A 23308-nucleotide genomic window follows, 5' to 3' on the forward strand; every position below is an offset into this window, starting at 1 on the left:
GCATTTAACTATTTCACTCTTTTCGGCAGCAGAGAGATCCTTTTTCTTTCCCATATTGCTTGAAAATGGTGCTCTGCTTAATAATGTGGAACACCCTCCTTTAGTAGTTTTTCCTTAAATTGGGCTCACCGGCCAATCTAGTTATCACAGGTGTCCGAGATTGTTTTCAGTGATCAAAAGAGCCCTGACACACAATGCCATCCATGAGTTACACTGAAAAACAAAATATTTAATCTTTGTGACACTTAACTAGAATTTGCATAATAATTTGGAACACGGTGTAGTGAATGTCACTTTTTGTCATTTTCAAATTTCCCGCCGTTCCGTCCCCCGTACATCCTGACGCTCGCAGGGGCCGGAACCCAGAAGATGGATGCCGGCATCCGCCGGATTACATTGCCGGGGACACTGCAGGAGGGACATCGTGGGAGCGCAGGACAAGGTAAGTGATCGAGGGATCGTGGAGCATGGTACATGGTATTCCCGAGTGTAGCTCACCCCGAGCTACACTCGGGAATACCGCCAGGGAGGTTAACAGCTTGTCTTTCATGAATCCATGCTGTCGCTTAAAATATTTTTTTTCCAGCAAAAAATCATCTATGTGGTATTTTATTCAACTCTCCAGTATCTTCCCAACTATAGAAGTTAAAGTAACAGGTCTATAATTACTTGGTAAAGATTTTGACCCCTTTTTAAATATTGGCACCACATTGGCCTTAATCCAGTGGTACTCTGCCAGTCAAAGAGTCTCTAAAAGTGTGCACAGTGTAGTATATGATCTGCACTAATATAACAGAGGTGTATTCAAAGCTGTGAGTAGCACTGTGAGTTTTGGACACTATTGACTAAGGTTCTAGAACCTTTCTAACAGCAGCAGCCTCATCTTGTTTTTAATTTTCTGTTTTTTTTTTTTTTTAATTCACCAGCAGTTTGATCATTTTCCTTCACTACACCTGTACATATATTTATTTACGCATATTATAATCACAGTACGGGAAAATGGATATTTAGTTGGTGTACCAGTATGTCGTTGTGCTGTCCACTTGCAGTAAATGTACTGTGGGCAGGTGGCAAGTGGTTAAATGGAAATTCAGTCAGAAAAGGCTAAACCTACTTCCACCCCCATTATAAGCCTATTCTATCTAACCCTGTAAAGAAAAGACGTGTTTACTCACCTATTCTGAAGCATCTCAGGTCAAATGATCAGCTCCCAGGCTTCAGTGTATAGGAGAGACAGCTAACAATAGATGCCTCATTGCAAGCCTATGGATGACATCTCCCAGTCATTTGCAGCTGTTGGTGATCTCTCCTCTACACAGAAGCTTCTACTAGACAGATCATGTGACCAAACCACAGCGGCTTCACAATAGGTAAGTATACAGACCTTTTCTTTACAGAGTTAGATTGAATAGGCTTAGAATGGGAGTGGGAGTAGGTTTATCCCAAGTTAGATTTTGACTAAACTCCCACTTAAAAGAGAATATAGAAATGTGATACTTCATTGCTGAAAATTTTAATACAGCATTCCAATTCTAAAAGCATGTTAGAGTGTTACTAAACCCACAACAAAATCAGTCTGTATATGCACTAAATCATGCTTGTTATACTCACTGTGGAATCTAAGGGGTTGATCATTCGCATTGTGTAAAAAGAATGTTTGATCTTCTCTTCTATGATCCTCCCCTTCTACTGTCCCCAATATACAGTATCTCCTGATAGAACAAAGGCTTGGAAAGAAGCTGCACATTCTCAGTTTGGTGTCTATTGCTAGAGAGTTTTTGTTTGTTTTTTTGGTGGGGAGAGTGCGTGTGATCAGCACAGGACCAATTAGCACTGTCCTGACAGAGAATCAGGGGTCCTGCAGCCTCATAGGGGAGAATGAAAACTCCTCCTACAAGCTTTAACCATTGTTCTGCTGGACACTGAAAGAAGTCACAAGACTGCTCTAACTGTTGATGAGAAAAGGTATTTAGCAGTTTTACTAAAATATTTGCATTTCCTCGTTCTGTGTACTGTGGGAGACCGGATATAGTAAATGCAGGGTCCTGGATTTAGTAACATTTTAGTGACTGTTTTCTTGTTTTAGGTGTCTCTTGCTGGCACAGCACAATCTCAGCCATATGATGACAGCACACTCCCTCTCATTGACCGCAGCCAGAAAACTGGTAAGTGTGTTAAAATATCTGAACTTCTCCTTTAACCACTTGCCCTCCAAAGGATTTACCCCCCTTAATGACCAGGCCTCTATTTGCTACTCGGCGCTGCACTAATTCAACTGATAATTGCGCGGTCATGCAATGCAGTACCCAAACTAAATTTGTCTTTTTTTCACACAAATAGAGCTTTCTTTCTTTCTTGGTGGTATTTGATCACCTGTGTGCTTTTTATTTTTTGCGCTATAATAAAAAAAAAGACCGAAAATGTTGAAGAAAAACGATATTTTTTACTTTCGTCTATAAAAAATATATAGTTAACTCAAACTTAGTTATACATTTAGGCTAAAATGTATTCTGCTACATGTTTTTGGTAAAAAAAAAAAAATCCTAATAAGTGTATATTGATTACTTTGTATGAACGTTATAGCGTCTACAAACTATGGTATAGATACTGCAATTTACGCTATTTTTTTTGCTGTACAGCGCTGCACTAGTTTAACGGACAATTGCGCGGTCATGCAATACAGTACATAAATGAAATTTATGCCCTTTTTTCGCACAAATAGAGTTTTCTTTTGGTGGTATTTTATCACGTGCGCTTTTTATTTTTGGCCCTATAAACAAAAAGTTTTGAAGAAAAACAAACTTGTCTAAATAAATTAAGACTCCTCCTCACATCCAGCAACCCCAGCCTTTCTTCCTCTTTACCGTCAGAGGAAGAACAAAAGGTTGGTAGAACTATATCCTGCGACCTATGAAAAGAGGAGGATACCTTAGGAAGGAACCCTGGATCCGTCCTAAGCACTACCCTGTCCTTAAAAATGGTCAGGTAAGGTTCCCTAATAGAAAGCGCTTGCAACTCACTCACCCTACGGGCTGTCGTGATGGCTACCAAAAAAACAATCTTTAAGGTTAACCTAATTGCTGACTCTTCCAAAGGCTCAAAAGGTTCCTGGACCAAGGCCTTTAGAACCAAGGACAGATCCCAAACTGGACAAGATCCCACCTTAGTAGGCCTAGCCCTGGAAAGAGATCTGAAAAAATCCATTACAAAGGGATTTTGTTGCAAAGATACCTGCAAAAAAATACTCAAAGCTGAAGCTTGTACCTTCAAGGTGCTGATCGAGAGGCCCCGATCCGCACCCTCCTGAAAAAAATCCCAAATCGTCGGAATGTCAAGAGGCCCCGGTCGGCCTGAACACCACGAGTTAAACTTCCTCCAGCCCTTAGAATAAATGGCTCTGGTTACTGGCTTACGACAGTTTACTCAAGTCTTTACTACAGAATCGGAGAACCCCCTGGCCCTGAGGATCTCTTCCTCAGAAACCAAGCCGTCAACCGTCAGGTCTTGACCCGCGGATGCAGAAGAGGACCCTACGCAATCAGATCCCCCCTTTCTGGTAAAGGGAACGGGCGAGCTGAAACCAGTTTGTTCAGTAGAGAGAACCAGGGCCTCTTTGGCCAGAAGGGTGCGATTAAGATCAAATCCGCCCCTTCTTTGAAATATTTTTTCAGGACCGCCGGGATCAGCCTGATTGGAGGGAATGCATAGGCCAAACTGAAGTCCCAAGAGGTTGACAGAGCGTCTATTCCCAAGCTCTGCTCTCGCGGGTTCAGGGAAAAAAACTGATCGACCTTTCTGTTCTCCTGTGAAGCAAACAGATCCACCTCCGGATTCCCCCACTTGAACACTATCTCCCGAAAAACCCCCTGGTTGAGTGACCAATCGTCATGACTGAAAGATCGACGACTTAGGAAATCCGCCAGCGAATTGTGTGAACCCTTCAAATGCACCGCCGATATCGACAGCAGATTCTGTTCCGCCCAGGTCAGAATACTGCCCGCGATCCTCTGCAGTGAAGGACTCCTTGTACCCCCCTGCTTGTTTATATAGGCTACTGTCGCTACGTTGTCTGAACGAATCTGCAAATGATGGGTTTCTAACCTTGCTTGAAAGACCTCCAAGGCCTTCCACACCGCCAACAGTTCCCTTTGATTTGAGGACCTTAACGAGTCCTCCCGGGACCACCTTTCCTGAGCCGTTCTCCCTAGTAGATGGGCTCCCCAACCAAAACTGCTGGCGTCCGTGGTCAAAATGAGCGGAGCTAACTGTCTCCAATCCAGACCCCCGGTCAAGTTTCTTTCCCTTCGCCTCCACCTAAGAGATATCTTGACCCTGGACGGAAGTTGGATCATCCGATCCAATGCCAAGATATCCCCGTCCCATACTTTCAATAAGAAAGCCTGTAGTGGCCTTTGGTGGAACCTTGCCCACGCAACCGCCGGAAAACAGGATGTCATGAGACCCACTGCCCTTGCGACTTCCCTCACTGAGACCGGCAGGTTGCACTGCAACCCTGCCAATACCCGATCCATCCTCCTGACCTTGTCTCGAGGTAGAAAAATCTTTCCCTCTAGAGATGAGATCTCGTACCCTAGATAAACCACCCTCTGAGCGGGTATAAGAGACGACTTTTTCCTGTTGATGAGCCAACCCAGACCCTGAAGGAGATTCTGAGCTACCCCTAGGTCCTCGTTCAACTGTTGACGAGACCCGGCCACCACGAGCAAGTCGTCCAAATACGGAATTATCTTTATTGACCTTAGTCTTAGGGGAACCAGAGCCTCTGCCAATACCTTTGTAAAGATCCTTGGTGCCGAAGGGCAAGGCCCGGAACTGCCAATGGAAGGTCTGCGAGCCCATCCTTATGGCCAACCTCAGGAATTTCTGGCTTGTCTGATGGATGGGAATGTGAAAGTAAGCATCCCTCAAATCTAACGTGGCCATGAAGCACCCCTGGACAAGGATATTCCTTACCGAATATATCGATTCCATTCTGAAGTGCTTGTACTTTAGGGCCTGATTCAAGGGGCGAAGATTCAAGATCAACCTGAACTTGCCTGAGGGCTTTCCCACGACAAAGACGTGGGAATAACACCCCAAACCCAGCTCGCTGTGAGGCACCTGAACCAGAACTCTTTGGTCCACCAGTTCCCCAATAAGACCGCACAGCGCCTGAGACTTCCTGCGATCCCTGGGAAGCTTGGTAAACAAGAACCTGCTTGGAGGAGAGGCCTCGAACTCCAGTCTGTAGCCTCCCTGAATCAGGCTCCAAATGTAGTGGTTCGGGGAGATAGAAGCCCACTGAGGCAGAAAGGTCCCCAGCCTTCCCCCTACTGGGCCGCCCAAGTCATAGAGACTTGGAGGCTCCCTGAGGAGGATTGAATAATATTCCTCCTCGTCCCCTGTTTTTATGCCCTGTCCAATGCTTTTTTGGCTGCATCTCCCTACCCTGTGGCAACTGCGTTCTAGGGCGAAAGGTTTTCCTAGGAAAGGTTTTCTTTCTACTTTCCGGAAAAGCCTTTTTTCTATCTGCGGTACGCTCTAGAGCCTCCTCCAGGCCCGGGCCAAAGAGGTTATCCCTTTGAAAATGGCAATGCGCATAAGCGCAATTTAGACGCTGAATCCCCTGTCCAGGTTTTTAGCCGTAAAGCTCGCCTAGCTGAATTCACCAAGGCTGAAGACCTGGCCGTGAGCTTAGCCGACTCCGCCGAGGCATCCGCCAAAAACCCTGCTGCTTTAAGAAGCAGCGGTAGTGATTTTAAAATCTGCTGCCTCGAGGTTCCTGCTGCTAAATGATTTTGCAGCTGGGTTAATCAGCACTCCAAATTCCTGGCCACACAGGTCGCAGAAAGAGCTGGCCTTAAACTAACATATGTAGATTCCCAAGCTCTCCGTAATAAGACTTCCCCCCTCTTGCCCATAGGATCCCTTAGGGCCCCCATGTCCTCAAAGGCCAGATCTGTTTTCCTCAAAATCCTGGACAAAGGAGCGTCCAACCTCGGAACCTTATTCCAAGGTTGCAAGGGATCCTCATCAAAGGGGAACCTTCTTTTTAATGCACCCGAAAAGAAAGGCTTCCTCTCCGGGTTTTCCCATTCTTGTTTGATAGTCTCCACCAGGGAACTATGCACTGGAAACACCCTGCTCTTTTTAGCGTGGAGCCCCTGATACATGAGATCATGTTTGGACAAGGCTACTTCCTCCTCCTCAATCTCCAGGGTTTCATAAATCGCTTTCAAAAGCTTGTCTACCTCCTCTAAGGCCAATCTATACTTAGAGCCCTGAAAAGCAGGAGATTCCTCATCCTCCGACCCCGAACCCAACTGTGAAGACGTACGGGATCGAGGCACCTCCTCCTCGGTTTCTTCCTCCGGGACTTCCTGCCTAGAGGCCCCTACCATCACGGCAGACTGCGTCCCAAGCTCTAACGGTGTCTGGACCCCATCCAGGAGGGACCGAAACGCCTGAAACGTTGCCGTCATATCCTCTTTAATAGAGGACAAAACTTTATGGCACGTCGTGAAAGACTCGTCCCTAACTACACTATCAACGCAACTGCGGCAAAGGGGCTTCTCATATCCTGACCCTAATTTAGCCGCACACACTGCACATTTCCTCTTTGGGGCCTGCACTGGGGTCCTGTCCTGCGTTTTAGCCTAAAAACGACAAAAAGAAATAGGCACCCATTATTCCTAAGACCCCCTCACTGCACCCAGTGCTATGGGGAACCTGCAGTGTGCCCTCCATCACCAACCATGGGGACTGAGGGACCTCCTATCAACCTCCCAGGGATCAAGCATAAAGGGGGGCCTCCCCAAGCTTACCTGGGAGGAGCCGGTACTGGGACCAGGATCAGCCTGCGAAGGTCCGGCTTCCATTTCTTTCCCCTTGCGTGGAGACAGCACCGCTGCTCTTTTCGCCCATGCAGCACTTCCCGGGCGGCAGCCTGCGCCTCTTTAAGGGAGACCGGAACCGCGTCTCCGGTGCCCGATGCTGACGTGACTGGGCAGACTTCCGGCCCTTGGAGCGCATCCGCCCCCGGAGACCGCGCTACTTCTGGTCCCTGGAGCGCAGCCCAGCCAACCGGAAGTCCCGCCTGCCCCCGCGTTCATTCCACTGAATGCCCGGGAAATGAAAGCAGGCTGAGGGGACGAACTGAACCGGTCCCCCCGTGACACCGCCAACGACGGTCACCCGCCTGGGCAAGAAGGCTACCGCCGGTACCAGCCCCACACCGTGGAAGGCACCAGGGAGAGGAGGTAAAACAGACCTGCTAACACCCTTCCAGGACAGCCTTCCCGAGAGTGCGAGGATCCTGAAGGTTCCTAGCGTGCTTCCCTCTGGTTCGGGAAACACTAAAAAACTGGATGGGAGGCCTGGGGGTCCGCCTTTTAAAAGGCATGGGGGGATGGCGTGTTTCCTGATCCGGAGGGAGGAGCTCTAAGTCTCAAGTGGCTGTCCTGGAAGACGTAGGGAGAAAAAAACATTTTCTCATTTCAGTCATAAAAAATATCCAAAAAAACTAAAATTTCATCATAAATTTAGGCCAAAATGTATTCTGCTACATGTTTTTGGTTTAAAAAAATCCCAATAAGTGTATATTGATTGCTTTGTGTGAAAGTTATAGCATCTACAAACTATGGTATAGATTTTAGTTTCTGACTGCTTATCATTTCTTGAGGTGCTAAAATACCAGAATAGTACAAACATCCCCAAATTACCTCTTCTCGGAAAGTAGACACCCTAAGATACCTGCTGAGAGGCATATTGAGTTCATGGAAGATTTTGTTTTTTTTCCACAAGTTTCTGGAAAATGACGAAAACATATTTTTATTTTTTTTTTTTTACACAAAGTTGTCATTTAAATGATTTATTTCTCGCAAAAAAAGTTTTTTTTTACTTTTAATGCACAAAAACACAATATATTGGCCAATCATTTTGGTAAAATATAAAAGTTGATGGTATGCCGAGTAAATAGATACCAAACATGACATGATTTAAAACAGCGCATTCCCCGTGCAATGGCGACAAACTGCATAAATTTTTAATATCCATAGGCAACGTTTTAAAAGCCTTTACAAGCTACCATTTTAGATTTACAGAGGTCGTCTAGTGTTAGAATGACTGCCCTTGATCTGACGTTCATGGCGATACCTCACGTGTATGGTGCAACCGCTGTTTACATACCGGCACAGGGTCAACGCTCGTGCACACAGGTGTGCGTGCGGGGGGCAAGGTTTTTTTTCTTAAAGTTATTTAGATTTTTTTAATTTTACACAGTCACTTTCATTTTTTTTTTTTTAACCACTTGCCGCCCAGCCACTGTAGATATACGGTGGCAGGGCGGCACTCACAGGCAAAACCACGTTTTAAAATGTGGTTCTGCAAAACAGGTAGGGGGCGCACGAGAGGCGCGTGCACGCCCTACCTGTCCCGCGGGTGTCATCAGCGGGTCCCAGCCAGTGATTACCGGCTTTTTGGCCGCGATGAGCTGTGATCACTGACAGATAGCAGGGCTGCATTGTTTACACACAGCCCTGTTATCTGTCAGTTGCTCAGCTCCTGACAAGCTGCAGAGGGTTTCTCTCCCTTGATCAGCTCCCCCCTCCCTCCCCCCCCTCCAGCACACACCCCCTCCCCCTAGTAAAACACTCCCCTCACACAGTGAACACTAAAAATGTTAACCCCTTCCTCCCCATTGCCATTAGTACAGTTTCAGTGGGTTTTTTTTTTTCACTGATCACTGTATTGGTGTCACTGGGGATGTCAGTGACCCCAAGTCAGTTCCCCCCCAGTGTCAAAATGTCCGCCGCAGTCCCGCCATAAGTCGCTGGTCGCCGTCATATGTCGCTGATCGCTGCAATATGTTGCTGATCGCCACCATTATTAGTATAAATAAAATAAAAAATCCCAGTATCTTTCCCGCCATTTGTAAACGCTATAACTTTCACGTAAACCAATTTACACGTATTGGGATTTTTTTTTTAGCAGAGACATGTCGCAGAATGCATTTTGGATGAAATTTGTGACAAAATTTGATTTTTTTATTGTTTTTACTGGACATGTTTTATAGCAAAAAGTCCAAAATATTGTTTTTTTGTCTCAAAATTGTCAGCCTTTTTTTTTTATAGCGCAAAAAATTAAAAACGCACAGGCGATCAAATACCACCGAAAGAAAGCTCAATTTGTGGGAAAAAAAGGATGTAAATTTAATTTGGGTGCAGTGTTGCATGACCGCGCATTTGTCACTTAAAGTAACTCAGCGCCGTAACACAAACCTCTTCTGTAACCGCTTCCTTAGCACCGTACAGCAGAAATACTGCTACAGGGCGGAATGGGTACGCAAAATCACATATATATATACGTAATTCGCGCTCCCGTGGTTTTCACACCCCTCCCAGATAGCGTCAGATTGCCCGTCCGTACACCAGTCATCACATTTAACCCCTTGATTGCCAGGAGCACGCCCATGTACAATAAGCCTCCATTGCTAGTATAGTGTCTGAACGGGTCAATATCTTTGATCAGGTCAGCATTATACCAGCGTTCACATTAGTATAGCGTCCCCAAAAACGCAGCGTTAGCGGGATCAGCCCCTGCACCTGCCAACACCTGCCTTAAGCCCCTACGCTTACCCCCCCCCCCTTCTCCCCCAGCAAGTGCAGTGTCAGTAGGTCACTGTCACTTGATACATTGCACACAAAACCGCAGTGTTCGCAGAATCAGGCCTGATCTCTGTTAGCACTTGTCGGTAAATTTTGATGACTCTCATATGCAGCAGAGTGCCAGTACTAGTACCGCTCTACCTTTTGGTGAACTGGCGAGTACCAGCCATCTAGTACATCCTGGTCTTTCACATACCTCCTTGATTTTTGGAGGTGTTTTTCCACAGAATATCTGTATGCGTTGATTGTGGATCAAAGCAGTCTATATGCACAACAATTTATCGCCGCCAACCCAAATTCAAACCTTGCCAGACCATTCGCATGGAAACTCATTACGGTTTTCAAATTTACATTTTTTTGGGGCCTAACCCTCAACATGGGCATTACTAAAAGAAATGAATTTCGGTTGTATTGGTCCGCAGACCCGATTCATCATATGCCATGTTCTCTGCTGCCGTGGCCAGGCATAGATATGAGAGTATAATGTGTTTTATACATTTCAGCGACAATACACTCTGTCATCCTCGGGGTAACCCTGAATTTGACGGCTCCACAAAATTCAGCCCCTCGCAAATTGCCTTAACCTAAAATTTGCAGATGTCTATACTCCCCAGCAAAACATCTGCGTTGAGGAGTCCCTTATTAAATTTTCTGGCCACCTTGCATTCAAACAATTTCTTCCCTGCAAGCGTGCCAGATATGGGGTCAAGATGTAGAAGACCTGTGAGAGGACAACAGGCTATACTTATAAGTTTCGGATTTACAAGGAAAAGATAGTCACGTGGAGCCACCCGGATGCCCAGACTACATGGGGAGCAGTGGCAAGATAGTTTGGGACTTGGTGTCATCATTTCTCCATACGGGGTACCACTTATACGTGGACAATTTTTATTCAAGCGTGCCACTATTTAGACATTTATTCAATCTTGGAACTGGCACTTGTGGCAAAGTGTGACCTAATGTGTGCCCACCATTAGAAGTGGGTGGATGCAGGGCGGTATATTCTAATGGTGGGCATACCACACACTTTTTTTCTGGCAGATATTTCGTCTCATTTTTTCATTCAGTCCACAGGCTGCATACAAAAAAAAAAAAAGAACATGGCATATATACCCAACAAGGACCTGTGACGTACTGGTACATCACTGGATTTGAATGGTTATACCAGGATGATACCTACAGCTGCAGGCATCATCCTGGTATCGTTTTTTTCAGCCGGTGATCGGCTTTCATGTAAAAGCAATCCTAGTGGCTAATTAGCTGCAAGATTGCTTTTACAAGCAGTGGAAGATTATGTCCCCCTCCCCCGCTGCCTTCCACGGCCTTCTCGGGCAGTTTCGTGCCATCGGGGGAACCTGAGAATGCAGCCGGTGTTTCTGCCAGCTGACCATAGAGCTGATTGGACACCAGAATGATGCCAACCATCTCTATAGTCTAAGAATTCGGAAGCTACAAGCATTTCATCACTTCAGTTTCGCAGGATATAAACAGCGCCATTTGTAAATTGGGAAAGCATCTGATCACACCTATTTTGGTTTGATTAGATAATGTAAGGGCAGAGGAGATATCTAGAGTCTGATAGACCCCAGATTTCTCAAAAAAGAATATATGACAATGCCCATTGAAGTTATAGGGGTTATTTACATTCCCTGTTATAGCATTAAAAGTGATTAAAAAAAAAAAAAAATGAAAGGTACAATGTAAAAATAATAAAAAAAAAAAAAATCAAAATAACTATAAAAAAAAAAAAAAATTGCCCCTCCCATGTGCGCACACCTGTGTGCACAAGCCTTGACCCTGTGCCGTTATGTAAACAGCGGTTGAACCATGCATGTGAGGTATTGCCGTGAACGTCAGATCGAGGGCAGTAATTCTAACACTAGACCTCCTCTGTAAATCTAAAATGGTGGCTTTTAAAGGCTATTAAAGAGCTTCCTATGGATATTAAAAATGTTTGCAGTTTGTCGCCATTGAACGTGGCATGCGCAGTTTTAAAGCATGTCATGTTTGGTATCTATTTACTCGGCATACCATTATCTTTTATATTTTAACAAACAATTGGCCAATATATTGTGTTTTTGTGCATTAAAAGTAAAAAAAGTGTATTTTTTTTTTTAAAAAATTGCATTTGAAAAATTGCTGCGCGAGTACTATGTGCCATAAAAAATTGTAGTACCCACCATTTTATTCACTAGGGTGCCTGCTTTAAAAAAATATATAATGTTTGGGGGTTTAAATTCATTTCCTTGCAAAAAATACTGATTGTTTTCATGTGAACAAAAAGGCTTGGTCTTCAGGTGGTTAGAAGAGTGAATGATGTGTGGCATAAACTTCTAATGCTGGGCATAAAACGCCCCCACCCCCCAAAATGACCCCTTTTTGGAAAGTAGTCACCCCAAACTATTTGCTGAGAGGAATGTTGAATCAATAGAAGAATTTATTTTTTTACCACAAGTTTTTGGAAAATGACAAAAATAATTTTTTTTTTTTTTTACTACACAAAATTGTCACTTAAATTATTTACTGCTCACACATGCCATGGTTATATGTGGAATTACTCCCCAAAATACATTTTGCTACTTCTTCTGAGTATGGGGGTACCACATGTGAGAGACGTTTTGGCAGTCTAGCCAAGTACAGGACCCCAAAATCCAATAAGCACCTTCAGGCTTTTAAAGGGCTTTATTTCCTCATTACACTTCCAGACTACCTATCACAGTTTCGGAGGCCCTGAAATGCCAGGATAGCACCTAACCCCCCCAAATTACCCCTTTTTGGAAAGTAGACACCCCAAGGAATTTGATAAGAGGCACGGTAAGTATTTTGCAGATCTCATTTGTTGCCACAAGTTTTTGGAAAATGAAGAAAAAAACCAAACATTTTTTCTGTTCTTTTTTTATATTTCAAAAACTTGTGAGAAAAAATGAGATCTTCAAAATACTCACCATGCCTATTTTTAAATTCCTTGGGGTGTCTACTTTCCAGAAAGGGGTCATTTGGGGGGGGGGGGGGTTTGGGGCTATCCTGGCATGTCAGGACCTTCGAAACTGTGATAGGTAGTGAGGAAGTGTAATGAGGAAGTTACGCACCTTCAGGCTTTCAAAGTGGTCATTGGATTTCAGGCTCCTGTATGTGCCTAGGCTCCCAAAAAGTCTCACACGTGGTATCCCCATACTCAGTAGAAGTAGCAGAATGTATTTTGGGGTGTAATTCCACATACACCCATGGCTTGTGCGAGAGAGAAATCATTTAAATGACAACTTTGTGTAAAAAAAAAAAAAAAAAGTTTGTCATTTTCCAGAAACTTGTGGAAAAAAATAAATCTTCCATGGACTCAATATGCCTCTCAGCAGATAGCTTAGGGCAGTGGTTCTCAACCTTTCTAACACCGCGACCCCTTAATACAGTTCCTCATGTTGTGGTGACCCCCAACCATAAAATTATTTTCGTTGCTACTTCATAACTGTAATTTTGCAGTAGGAGGAATAGTGCCACGTCATTGGTGTCAGTGGGAGGAATAGTGCCCCATCATTGGTATCAGTGGGAGGAATAGTGCCCCGTCATTGGTGTCAGTGGGAGGAATAGTGCCCCGTCATTGGTGTCAGTGGGAGGAATAGTGCCCCGTCATTGGTGTCAGTGGGAGGAATAGTGCCCCGTCATTGGTGTCAGTGGGAGGAATAGTGCCCCGTCATTGGTGTCAGTGGGAGGAATAGTGCCCCGTCATTGGTGTCAGTGGGAGGAATAGTGCCCCGTCATTGGTGTCAGTGGGAGGAATAGTGCCTCGTCATTGGTATCAGTGGGAGGAATAGTGCCCCGTCATTGGTGTCAGTGGGAGGAATAGTGCCCCATCATTGGTGTCGGTGGGAGGAATAGTGTCCCATCATTGGTGTCAGTGGGAGGAATAGTGCTCCATCATTGGTATCAGTGGGAGGAATAGTGCCCCATCATTGGTGTCAGTGGGAGGAATAGTGCCCCATCATTGGTGTCAGTGGGAGGAATAGTGCCCCATCATTGGTATCAGTGGGAGGAATAGTGCCCCATCATTGGTATCAGTGGGAGGAATAGTGTCCCATCATTGGTATCAGTGGGAGGAATAGTGCCTCATCATTGGTGTCAGTAGGAGGAATAGTGCCTCATCATTGGTGTCAGTGGAAGGAATAGTGCTCCATCATTGGTATCAGTGGAAGGAATAGTGCTCCATCATTGGTGTCAGTGGGAGGAATAGTGCTCCATCATTGGTATCAGTGGGAGGAATAGTGCCCCATCATTGGTGTCAGTGGGAGGAATAGTGCCCCATCATTGGTGTCAGTGGGAGGAATAGTGCCCCATCATTGGTATCAGTGGGAGGAATAGTGCCCCATCATTGGTATCAGTGGGAGGAATAGTGTCCCATCATTGGTATCAGTGGGAGGAATAGTGCCCCATCCTTGGTGTCAGTGGGGGGAGGAATAGTGCCCCATCCTTGGTGTCAGTGGGGGGAGGAATACTGCCCCATCCTTGGTGTCAGTGGGGGGAGGAATACTGCCCCATCCTTGGTGTCAGTGGGGGGAGGAATACTGCCCCATCCTTGGTGTCAGTGGGGGGAGGAATCGTGCCCCATCCTTGGTGTCAGTGGGGGGAGGAATCGTGCCCCATCCTTGGTGTCAGTGGGGGGAGGAATCGTGCCCCATCCTTGGTGTCAGTGGGGGAGGAATAGTGCCCCATCGTTGGTGTCACTTGGGGGAGGAATAGTGCCCCATCGTTGGTGTTAGTGGGAGGAATAGTGCCCCATCGTTGGTGTCAGTGGGAGGAATAGTGCCCCATCGTTGGTGTCAGTGGGAGGAATAGTGCCCCATTATTGGTATTAGTGACACCAATGATGGGGCACTATTCCCACTGACACCAATGATACTTACCTTGCTGACCCCTGCTCCAGCCTGGGCTCGCTCGCTCCCTCCCTCTCCCATGGTACACACTTACCTGTCAGCTGTCTTCCTTCTCCGGCCGCTCTCCTCCTCTTCACTCGCTCCATCTTCGCGGTGCCGCTCGGCTCCTCCTCTCCAAGCTCCACCTCCTTGCCAGTGATTGGCCGCCTGTGTGCCTCTCCTGAGCTACAGTCCCGGCGGCCAATCACAGGCAAGGATTGATCTCGAGGTGTGTCCAGATGACAGGGGCGGCATGTCATCCCGCCCACACCTGGAGACGGCGGCGGCGAGGAGCGGTGTCTCGGTTCCTAAGACCATCGGAAATATGTGTTTTCCGATGGTCTTAGGCGACCCCTGTGGAAGCGTCGTTCGACCCCCAAAGGGGTCGCGACCCCCAGGTTGAGAACCGCTGGCTTAGGGTGTCTAATTTCTGAAAAGGGGTCATTTGAGGGTTTTTGTACTATTCTGGTATTTTAGCACCTCAAGAAATGTGATGGGCAGTCAGAAAGTAAAAGCTGTGTAAATTCCATTATCTATACCATAGTTTGTAGACGCTATAACTTTCCCAAAAAGCAATCAATATACACTTATTGGGATTTTTTTAACCAAAAACATGTAGCAGAATACATTTTGGCCTAATTTTATGACGAAATTTTAGTTTTTTTTTAGATATTTTTTATGATCAAAATGAGAAAATATTGTTTTTTTTCAAAAAAAATTTTTTTCTTCAAAACTTTTTTTGGTTATAGCACCAAAAATAAAAAGTGCACAGGTGATCAAATACCACCAAAAGAATGCTCTATTTGTGTTAAAAAAATGACATAAATTTCATTTATGTACAATATTGCATGACCGCGCAATTGTCCGTTAAACTAGCGCAGCGCTGTATAGCAAAAAAATGTCGTAAATTGCAGTATCTATACCATAGTTTGTAGACGCTATAACTTTCACACAAAGCAATCAATATACGCTTATTGGGATTTTTTTTTACCAAAAACATGTAGCAGAATACATTTTGGCCTAAATTTATAACTAACTTTGAGTTTACTATATATTTTTTATAGCTGAAAGTAAAAAATATTTTTCTTCAAAATATTTGGTCTTTTTTTGTTTATAGCGTAAAAAATAAAAAGCGCACAGGTGATCAAATACCACCGAAAGAAAGCTCTATTTGTGTGAAAAAAAGGACGTAAATTTCGTTTAGGTGCAGCATTGCATGACCGCACAATTATCAGTTGAATTAGTGCAGCGCCAAGTAGCAAAAAGAGGCCTGGTCATTAAGGGGGGTAAATCCTCTGGAGCTCAAGTGGTTAATCACTTTTAATGCTATCACAGGGAATGCAAATATCCCCTATAACTTCAATGGGCATTTTCATATATTCTTTTTTGAGAAATCTGGGGTCTATCAGCCTCTAGATATCTCCTCTACCCTTACATTATCTAATCAAACCAAGATCGGTATGATCAGATGCTTTCCCAATTTACAAATGGCGCTGTTTATACCCTGCGAAACTGAAGTGCTCGTAGCTTTTGATTTCTTAGGCTATAGAGATGCTTGGCACCATTCTGGTCTCCAATAAGCTCTATGGTCAGCTGACAGAAACACCAGCTGCATTCTCAGGTTCCCCCGATGGAAGGTCGTGGAAGGCAGCGTGGGAGGGCGCGCATTGTCTCCCGCTGCTTGTAAAAGCAATCCTGCAGCTAATTAGCCACTAGGATTGCTTTTACATGAAAGCCGGCTGAAAAAAATGATACAAGGATGATGCCTGCAGCTGTAGGCATCATCCTGGTATAACCATTCAAAGTCCAGTGATGTACCAGTACGTCGCTGATACTTGTTGGGTATATACAGTGAGGAACAGAAGTCATTTGAACACCCTGTGATTTTGCAAGTTCTCCCACTTAGAAATTATGGAGGGGTCTGAAATTGACATTGTACAGGTGAAAATCGAAAAATTAGAATATCGTGCAAAAGTTCATTTATTTCAGTAATGCAACTTAAAAGGTAAAACGAATATATGAGATAGACTCATTACATGCAAAGCAAGATAGTTCAAGCCGTGATTTGTCATAATTGTGATGATTATGGCTTACAGCTCATGAAAACCCCAAATCCACAATCTCAGAAAATTTTGAATATTACATGCAATCAATAAAACAAGGATTGTACATAGAACAATATCGGACCTCTGAAAAGTATAAGCATGCATATGTACTCCGTACTTGGTTTGGGCCCTTTTGCAGCAATTACTGCCTCTATGCGGCTTGGCATGGAAGCTATCAGCCTGTGGCACTGCTGAGGTGTTATGGAAGACCAGGATGCTTCAAAAGCGGTCTTCAGCTCTTCTGCATTGTTCGGTCTCATGTCTCTCATCTTTGTCTTGGCAATGCCCCATAGATTCTCTATGGGGTTCAGGTCAGGCGAGTTTGCTGGCCAATCAAGCACAGTAATCCCACAGTCATTGAACCAGGTTTTTGTGCTTTTAGCAGTGTGGGCAGGTGCCAAGTCCTGCTGGAAAATGAAGTCAGCATCCCCATAAAGCTTGTCTGTGGAAGGAAGCATGAAGTGCTCCAAAATCTCCTGGTAGACGGCTGCGTTGACCCTGGACTTAATGAAGCACAGTGGACCAACACCAGCAGATGACATGGCTCCCCAAATCAATACAGACTGAGGAAACTTCACACTGGACTTCAAGCATCTTACAGTGTGTGCCTCTCCATTCTTCCTCCATACTCTGGGTCCTTGGTTTCCAAATGAGTTGCAAAAGTTGCTCTCATCAGGACTTTGGACCACTGAGCAACATACCAGGTCTGTTTTTCTTTAGCCCATGTAAGACGCTTCTGACATTGTTTGTTGTTCAGGAGCTGCTTGACAAGAGGAATACGACATTTGAAGCCCATGTCCAGGATCCGTCTGTGTGTGGTGGCTCTTGATGCACTTACTCCAGCCTCAGTCCACTTCTTGTGAAAGTCCCCAACACTTTTGAATGGCCTTTTCCTGACAATCCTCTTCAGGCTGCGGTCATCCCTGTTGCTTGTGCACCTTTTTCCTTCCACACTTTTTCCTTCCACATAACTTTCTATTAATGTGCTTTGATATAGCACTTTGGGAATATCCAACTTCTTTTGCAATTACCTTTTGAGGCTTTCCCTCCTTATGGAGGGTGTCAATGAAGGTTTTCTGCACAACTGTCAGGTCAGCAGTCTTTCCCATGATTGTGATTCCTACTGAACCAGACTGAGACCATTTAAAGGGCTCAGGAACCCTTTGCAGGTGTTATGGCTTAATTAGCTGATTAGAGTGGGACACTTTGAGCCGAGAATATTGCACCGTTTCACAATATTTAAATTTTCTGAGATTGTGGATTTGGGGGTTTCATGAGCTGTAAGCCATAATCATCACAATTATGACAAATCACGGCTTGAACTATCTTGCTTTGCATGTAATGAGTCTATTTCATATATTAGTTTCACCTTTTAAGTTGCATTACTGAAATAAATGAACTTTTGCACAATATTCTAATTTTTCAAGTTTCACCTGTAGGTGCATTCCAACTCTGAGAGACAGAATTAAAAAAAAAAAAATTCAGGAAATCACATTGTATGATTTTTCTTGTTCAAACTTTTTATTGGTATTATAACATAGGAAGAAAGACATTAACAGTAGGCAATAGACTTTATATTGACAGTAAAGTGCAGGGAAAAGTATATACAGTGTCAATGTCATTATATAGCAGGGGAGAGTCAAGAAAACAAAGCAGTACAACGTGATGCCAAATAAGTAAAAATTATTATCAGAAGGTAGTGGCATATCACACTGACATGAAACGATAGGGATGATTACTCTCCTGGGCTGCGTAGGGAGTTAGGGGTGAACAGAGGGGGACCGAGAGGGGGGGGGGGGTGAGAGAGGGGTGACGGAGATGACTCCATGGTTGGAAGGGAAAGAGGTAGCGATTTGTGTGTTCGGTTGGAAGTGGTGCCGGATTAATGCTGAAAATACACGGTTTGCACATCAGGGACAAAGGAGCGATTCATCAAAGTTCTGCGGGAGGAAACCTTCTACCCAAGGATTCCAGACATTCAGGAACTTAGGAATTGTATCAAGGATTGTGGCTTCTACCTTTGCGTGTATCATGGCTCTAGTTTTAACAGCAGCAATGCTTAAAGTGGGGGATTTCCAGGATTTTACAATAACCTGCTTGGCTGCTGTGGTAATTTGTAGGATGAGTTTGAATTGCGATGTAGTTATGCCAGGAGGGCGTAGATTGAGAAGTGCTGTTGTTGGGGAAGGTTGAAGCGGGGCTGCACTAAATTTGGAGATCATGTTAAAGACGTCCGCCCAGAATGTTTGGGCTATTGGGCAGTCCCACCATATGTGATAATGCGTTCCCGGGTCTGCACAGCCTCTAAAGCAGTTAGGGGAGTAATTAGGGGTGTATTTTGCGATTCTCGCCAGAACCAAGAACCATCGTGTTAAAACTTTAGTTGGTTTCCATGGCTACAATATTCTGTGAAGAAGATTTTGTGTTGGCCTAGATGTGGTCCCAGTCAGACGGGTCTAATTGTTTAGGTCTGTTTCCCATCTGTAGGTATATGAAGGGGGGGATGTGGTGGCCGAAGTTGAGTATGGAATACAGGCATGAAATGAGGCCGCGTCTATGGGGGTCTTTATAGCAGGCCCGTTCAAAGGGGGACATGGTGTTAGTTTGGTTAGATGTTGTAGAGTAGGGGCCATAAAAGTGTTGTAATTGTAAATATCTGAATATTTCAGATGCCGGGAGGTTATGTGTTTCTTGTAATGAGGTGAAGGATTTGAATTTGTTCCTCTGTAGGAAATGAGTGTGGAGAAGGTTTGCAGAGGTCCATATTTTGAATGAGGTTGGCGATGACCATGCTGGGGGAAAGGCTGGGTTCTTGAGGTACAAAAGTAAAGGGTTATGTGACGATTGGAGAAGGTAACGAGTCTTCAGTTTATCCCACAATGATAGAAAGTGAGAGGTGATGGGATTTGTTATTGAGCGGCGGTCGATTGGTCTTAGCCAAAGTAAATTAGCCGTGGACAGGGGGTCACATGCTATAGATTCAAGAACAACCCATTGAGGAATTTCATAGGTTGCATGGTATTTCAGCAACTGTGCTAAATGTGCCGCCTGGTAATATTGACATCAGGGAGACCGCCGCTAAGCTTGGTACGGTAAAGGGTAGAGCGGGGTATGCGGGGGCGGACAGTGCCCCATATGTAGGAGGAAATGCGACGCTGTAATATGCGAAGATAATGGGAGGGTACTGGAATTGGGAGTACTCTGAATAAATATAAGATTTTTGGAAGGATTGACATTTTTATGACTGCTATTCTGCCTAGCCATGCAAGCGGTAAGGAGGACCATTAAGTCATAAGAGCAGTTAGATGAGTTAGCATGGGAGTATAGTTAGCTGCATAGAGGTCTGATATGTTGGGGGTCAGTTTGATTCCCAAAAATGGAATATGGTGCTGTGACCAAGAAAATGGGAGGATCTGATTCAGGTGGGCTAGCTCCTTAAGGGGGAGGGAAATATTAAGTGACATAGACTTGTGAGAATTTATTACAAGGCCAGAGAGTGAGCCAAACCTCTCGAGAAGCCGGAGAAGGGAGGGAGAGGAAGTTAAGGGAGAAGTAAGAAAAACTAGAACGTCATCTGCAAAGAGGCATAATTTTGGATGAGAACCACCTAATTCAAGTCCCCAAACATCCGGATTAGCTCTAATTAGGAGGGCTAGTGGCTCTATGGCCAATGCAAAAAGTAAGGGGGAAAGAGGGCAGCCCTGCCTTGTGCCACGGGAGATAGGAAAATGAGCAGATCTATGTCCAAGGTATCTAACTCTGGCCGAGGGCTCTCGATATAGTGAGAAAATCCAGGTTAAAAAATGAGGGCCAAAGCCCCAACGGCACAGAATGTAGTGCAGATATGGCCATGATACCGTGTCAAACGCCTTCCGGATGTCCAAGGACAGGAAACAGGCAGGAATGTTGCGGGATTTAGCAATATGTGCTAAGAGTTGCGCGTCTGACGTTGTCTCCGCCTTGTCGAGTTGGAATAAAGCCCACTTGGTCATTATGGATTAGAGAACCTATACACAAGTTAAGACGTGTGGAGAGGATTTTGGCTAGTAGTTTGATGTCAATGTTAAGGAGAGAGATCGGCCTGTAGTTAGACCACTGTGTGTCATCTGAATTGGGTTTCGGAATCATTGAGATGTTAGCTTGGACTGTTTGTAGGTTGAAGGCATGGCCCGATAGTATGGTGTTTAAAGCATTAGTGAGAATGGGCGCTAGAAGGTGGGAAAATGTTTTGTAGTATGTGGCAGGAAAGCCGTCAGGTCCTGGGCATTTACGAAGCTTTAAATTTTTAATAGCGTTTAGGGTTTCGACTGGGGTGATGGGTTGTTCCAATGCAGCTAGGTGGTGTTCAGAGAGCGTCGGAACGGAGATGGGGGCCAGGAGGGTGTCAGCCTGGGTGGGGTCAAAGGGTGTGGAGTGAGAGTAAAGTCGCGAAAGATGTTTGTGAAAGATTTGTAGGATGCGTTCCGGATTACTAGTGAGGCTGCCAGAAGAGGTGCGTAATCGAATAGGTCTAGTAATCTGATCAAGCCTACGAAGTGAAAGAGCTAGGAAGGTATTGGGTTTATTTGCTTTTGTATCGTATTTGTGCCTAGATCTGCGAAGTGAAGCCTTGTCTGTGAGAAAAAGGTCAAGAGCTAATAGAGCTCACTCTAAAGCTTCACGGTTAGCCGGCGTAGAGGTCGCTTGGAAGGCTTGATGGGATTGGTTGTAGGTTCGTTCCAGAGAAAGACATTGCTGTCTTTTCGCTTTATTTAAAAAGGATGCTTTGCTAATACAGAAGCCTCGTATAACCGGTTTGTGCGCTTCCCAGAGGAGAAGAGGAGAAATTTCAGGTGTTTGGTTTATGGATATGTAGTCTTTAGGAGCGGCTTCGATTTTTGAGCAGTGGGTTGGGTTTGCTAGTAAGTTGTCGTTAAAGATCCAAGATGGATCAGTAGAAGATGGGGCTAGGGAGGCCATGGAAGTAAATACAGCGCTATGATCTGACCAAGGGATTGGTAGTATTTCAGAGGTCAGGAGCCGGGAGGAGGAGCTGGCAGTTATGAGAACGTGATCTATCCTAGAGAAAGTCTTATGGGGGTGGGAGTAGAAAGTATATTGGCGCTGAATTGGGTTAAGTTCCCTCCAGGTGTCTATCATGGAGTGACACTGTAGTACGGCTTGAAGGGTTTGCCTGGAGGTAGGGAGGGGGGAAGGTTGAGGAGATTTGTCAAGAAAGGGATATAGGGTGCAGTTCGAGTCTCCGCAGACAAACAGAGTACCTCGCTTGTGGTGATCTATTACCGAGAATAGGTGAAAAAGAAATGGCAAGGGACCTTGGTTCGGGGCATAGTATGAAACGATGGTGACGTCTGCGTCTAGGAGTTGTCCTGTTAGTAGGAGATATCGACCCTCTGGGTCTTTGATTTCATTACATAGCGTAAAGGGTGTGGTGCGGTGGAAAGCGATTAGTACCCCTCTACATTTGGTCGTGGCTGAGGCCGTGTAGACCTGTAGGTAGCGAGGGCCAAAGAACGTAGGTGTAGAGTTGGGAGTGTAGTGTGTTTCTTGCAGGCAAACCACATGGGCCTTAAATGATGCAAAAGTGCGGAAGGCTTTGTTGCGTTTCTGCGGTGTGTTGAGGCCCTGGACGTTCAGGGTAAGAATGTTTAACGGGCCCATGGGGAGAGTGTAAGGTGTATTAAGTGATAAAGTATAGCCTGTTGGGGGAGAGTCTGGTTGTCACTATGTAAGATAGCCTGGTTGTATAGGAGATTGGGTGAGGTCATGGAGTCATATGAAGGGGAGGATGGGGGAGTATGACTAGGGAAGGGTGTCAGTAAAAGGGTGTAAGGGGCCATTCTAGGCCTAAGGAGTGGTCCCCGGGTACACCCAGAATCAGGGTGGTCCGAGGAACGGTGATAGCCTAGGTGCTATTAAATAAACAATAGCACAGGGGCTAGTGGAGAGTGCACAGATACGCGGGCCATGGGGATGACAGCATTTAAATAAATATACAGCAAAGAGATCCCGGAAAAGAATAAGTGAATACATTCCCAAACAATTCGGGGGGCCCTGAGCTCGGGCAGCATCGGTTATGGAGGCGGACCAATAAGAATGGAGAGAGATGGCATTCTATGCTGCCAGAGCTGGGGTCCCCATGCACAACCTAAGATATAATCTAGGTAAAACAATATCAAAAAACTTTATATACGATTCAGCAGGCTCTCAAGAATGTAGGAGAGACAAAAAGTTAAATCAATCGTCTGCTGACAGGGAAAGCCAAAAGAAAAGGGCTTTCCAAGAGTGAGGGCTTGCGTAGGGGTACACAGCGTCTGCATCAGAGCGTGAGGCAGGGAAATAAGAACCCTGGGTGGCGTCTTTAACGCTAGCTAAAAGATACATAACCTGGTGTACGTGATAAAGGAGAAGTTGAAGGACGCGGTTCAGTCCATGGTATCTTGTGGAGAAGTGCCTGGTGATGAAAAACGCCCTCGTTTGTGGATGCTGAGCTGACCATCGGTGGAGCGTGAGGGATAAGATTTCCGCGGTGAGCAGGATGTGGATCTCCGCTTGGAGCTCTCTGATGGTGTTGTTGGAGAGTGTAGTTGAAGGTTCCGCAGGGTGTCCTGTAGGTCTTCGGGAGTTTTGCAGG

General features: G+C 45.2%; 1 protein-coding gene across 1 annotated transcript in view; it reads left to right on the plus strand.

Annotated features, from left to right (window-relative positions):
* The window catches only part of LOC149434872 (catenin delta-1-like), a gene marked incomplete at its 3' end in the record, with an annotated part of 273021 nt that overhangs the window by 200998 nt on the left and 48715 nt on the right, over positions 1-23308 (plus strand). Inside the window, exon 14 of the mRNA XM_089663279.1 lies at positions 2087-2165. Within this exon, the coding sequence (XP_089519405.1) occupies positions 2087-2165 (79 nt within the window). The remainder of the gene's footprint in view (positions 1-2086; positions 2166-23308) is intronic.

This window comes from Staurois parvus, unplaced genomic scaffold, assembly GCF_062004578.1.
Source record: "Staurois parvus isolate SC_StPar_1 unplaced genomic scaffold, SC_StPar_1.0 ptg001647l, whole genome shotgun sequence".
NCBI lineage: Eukaryota > Metazoa > Chordata > Amphibia > Anura > Ranidae > Staurois > Staurois parvus.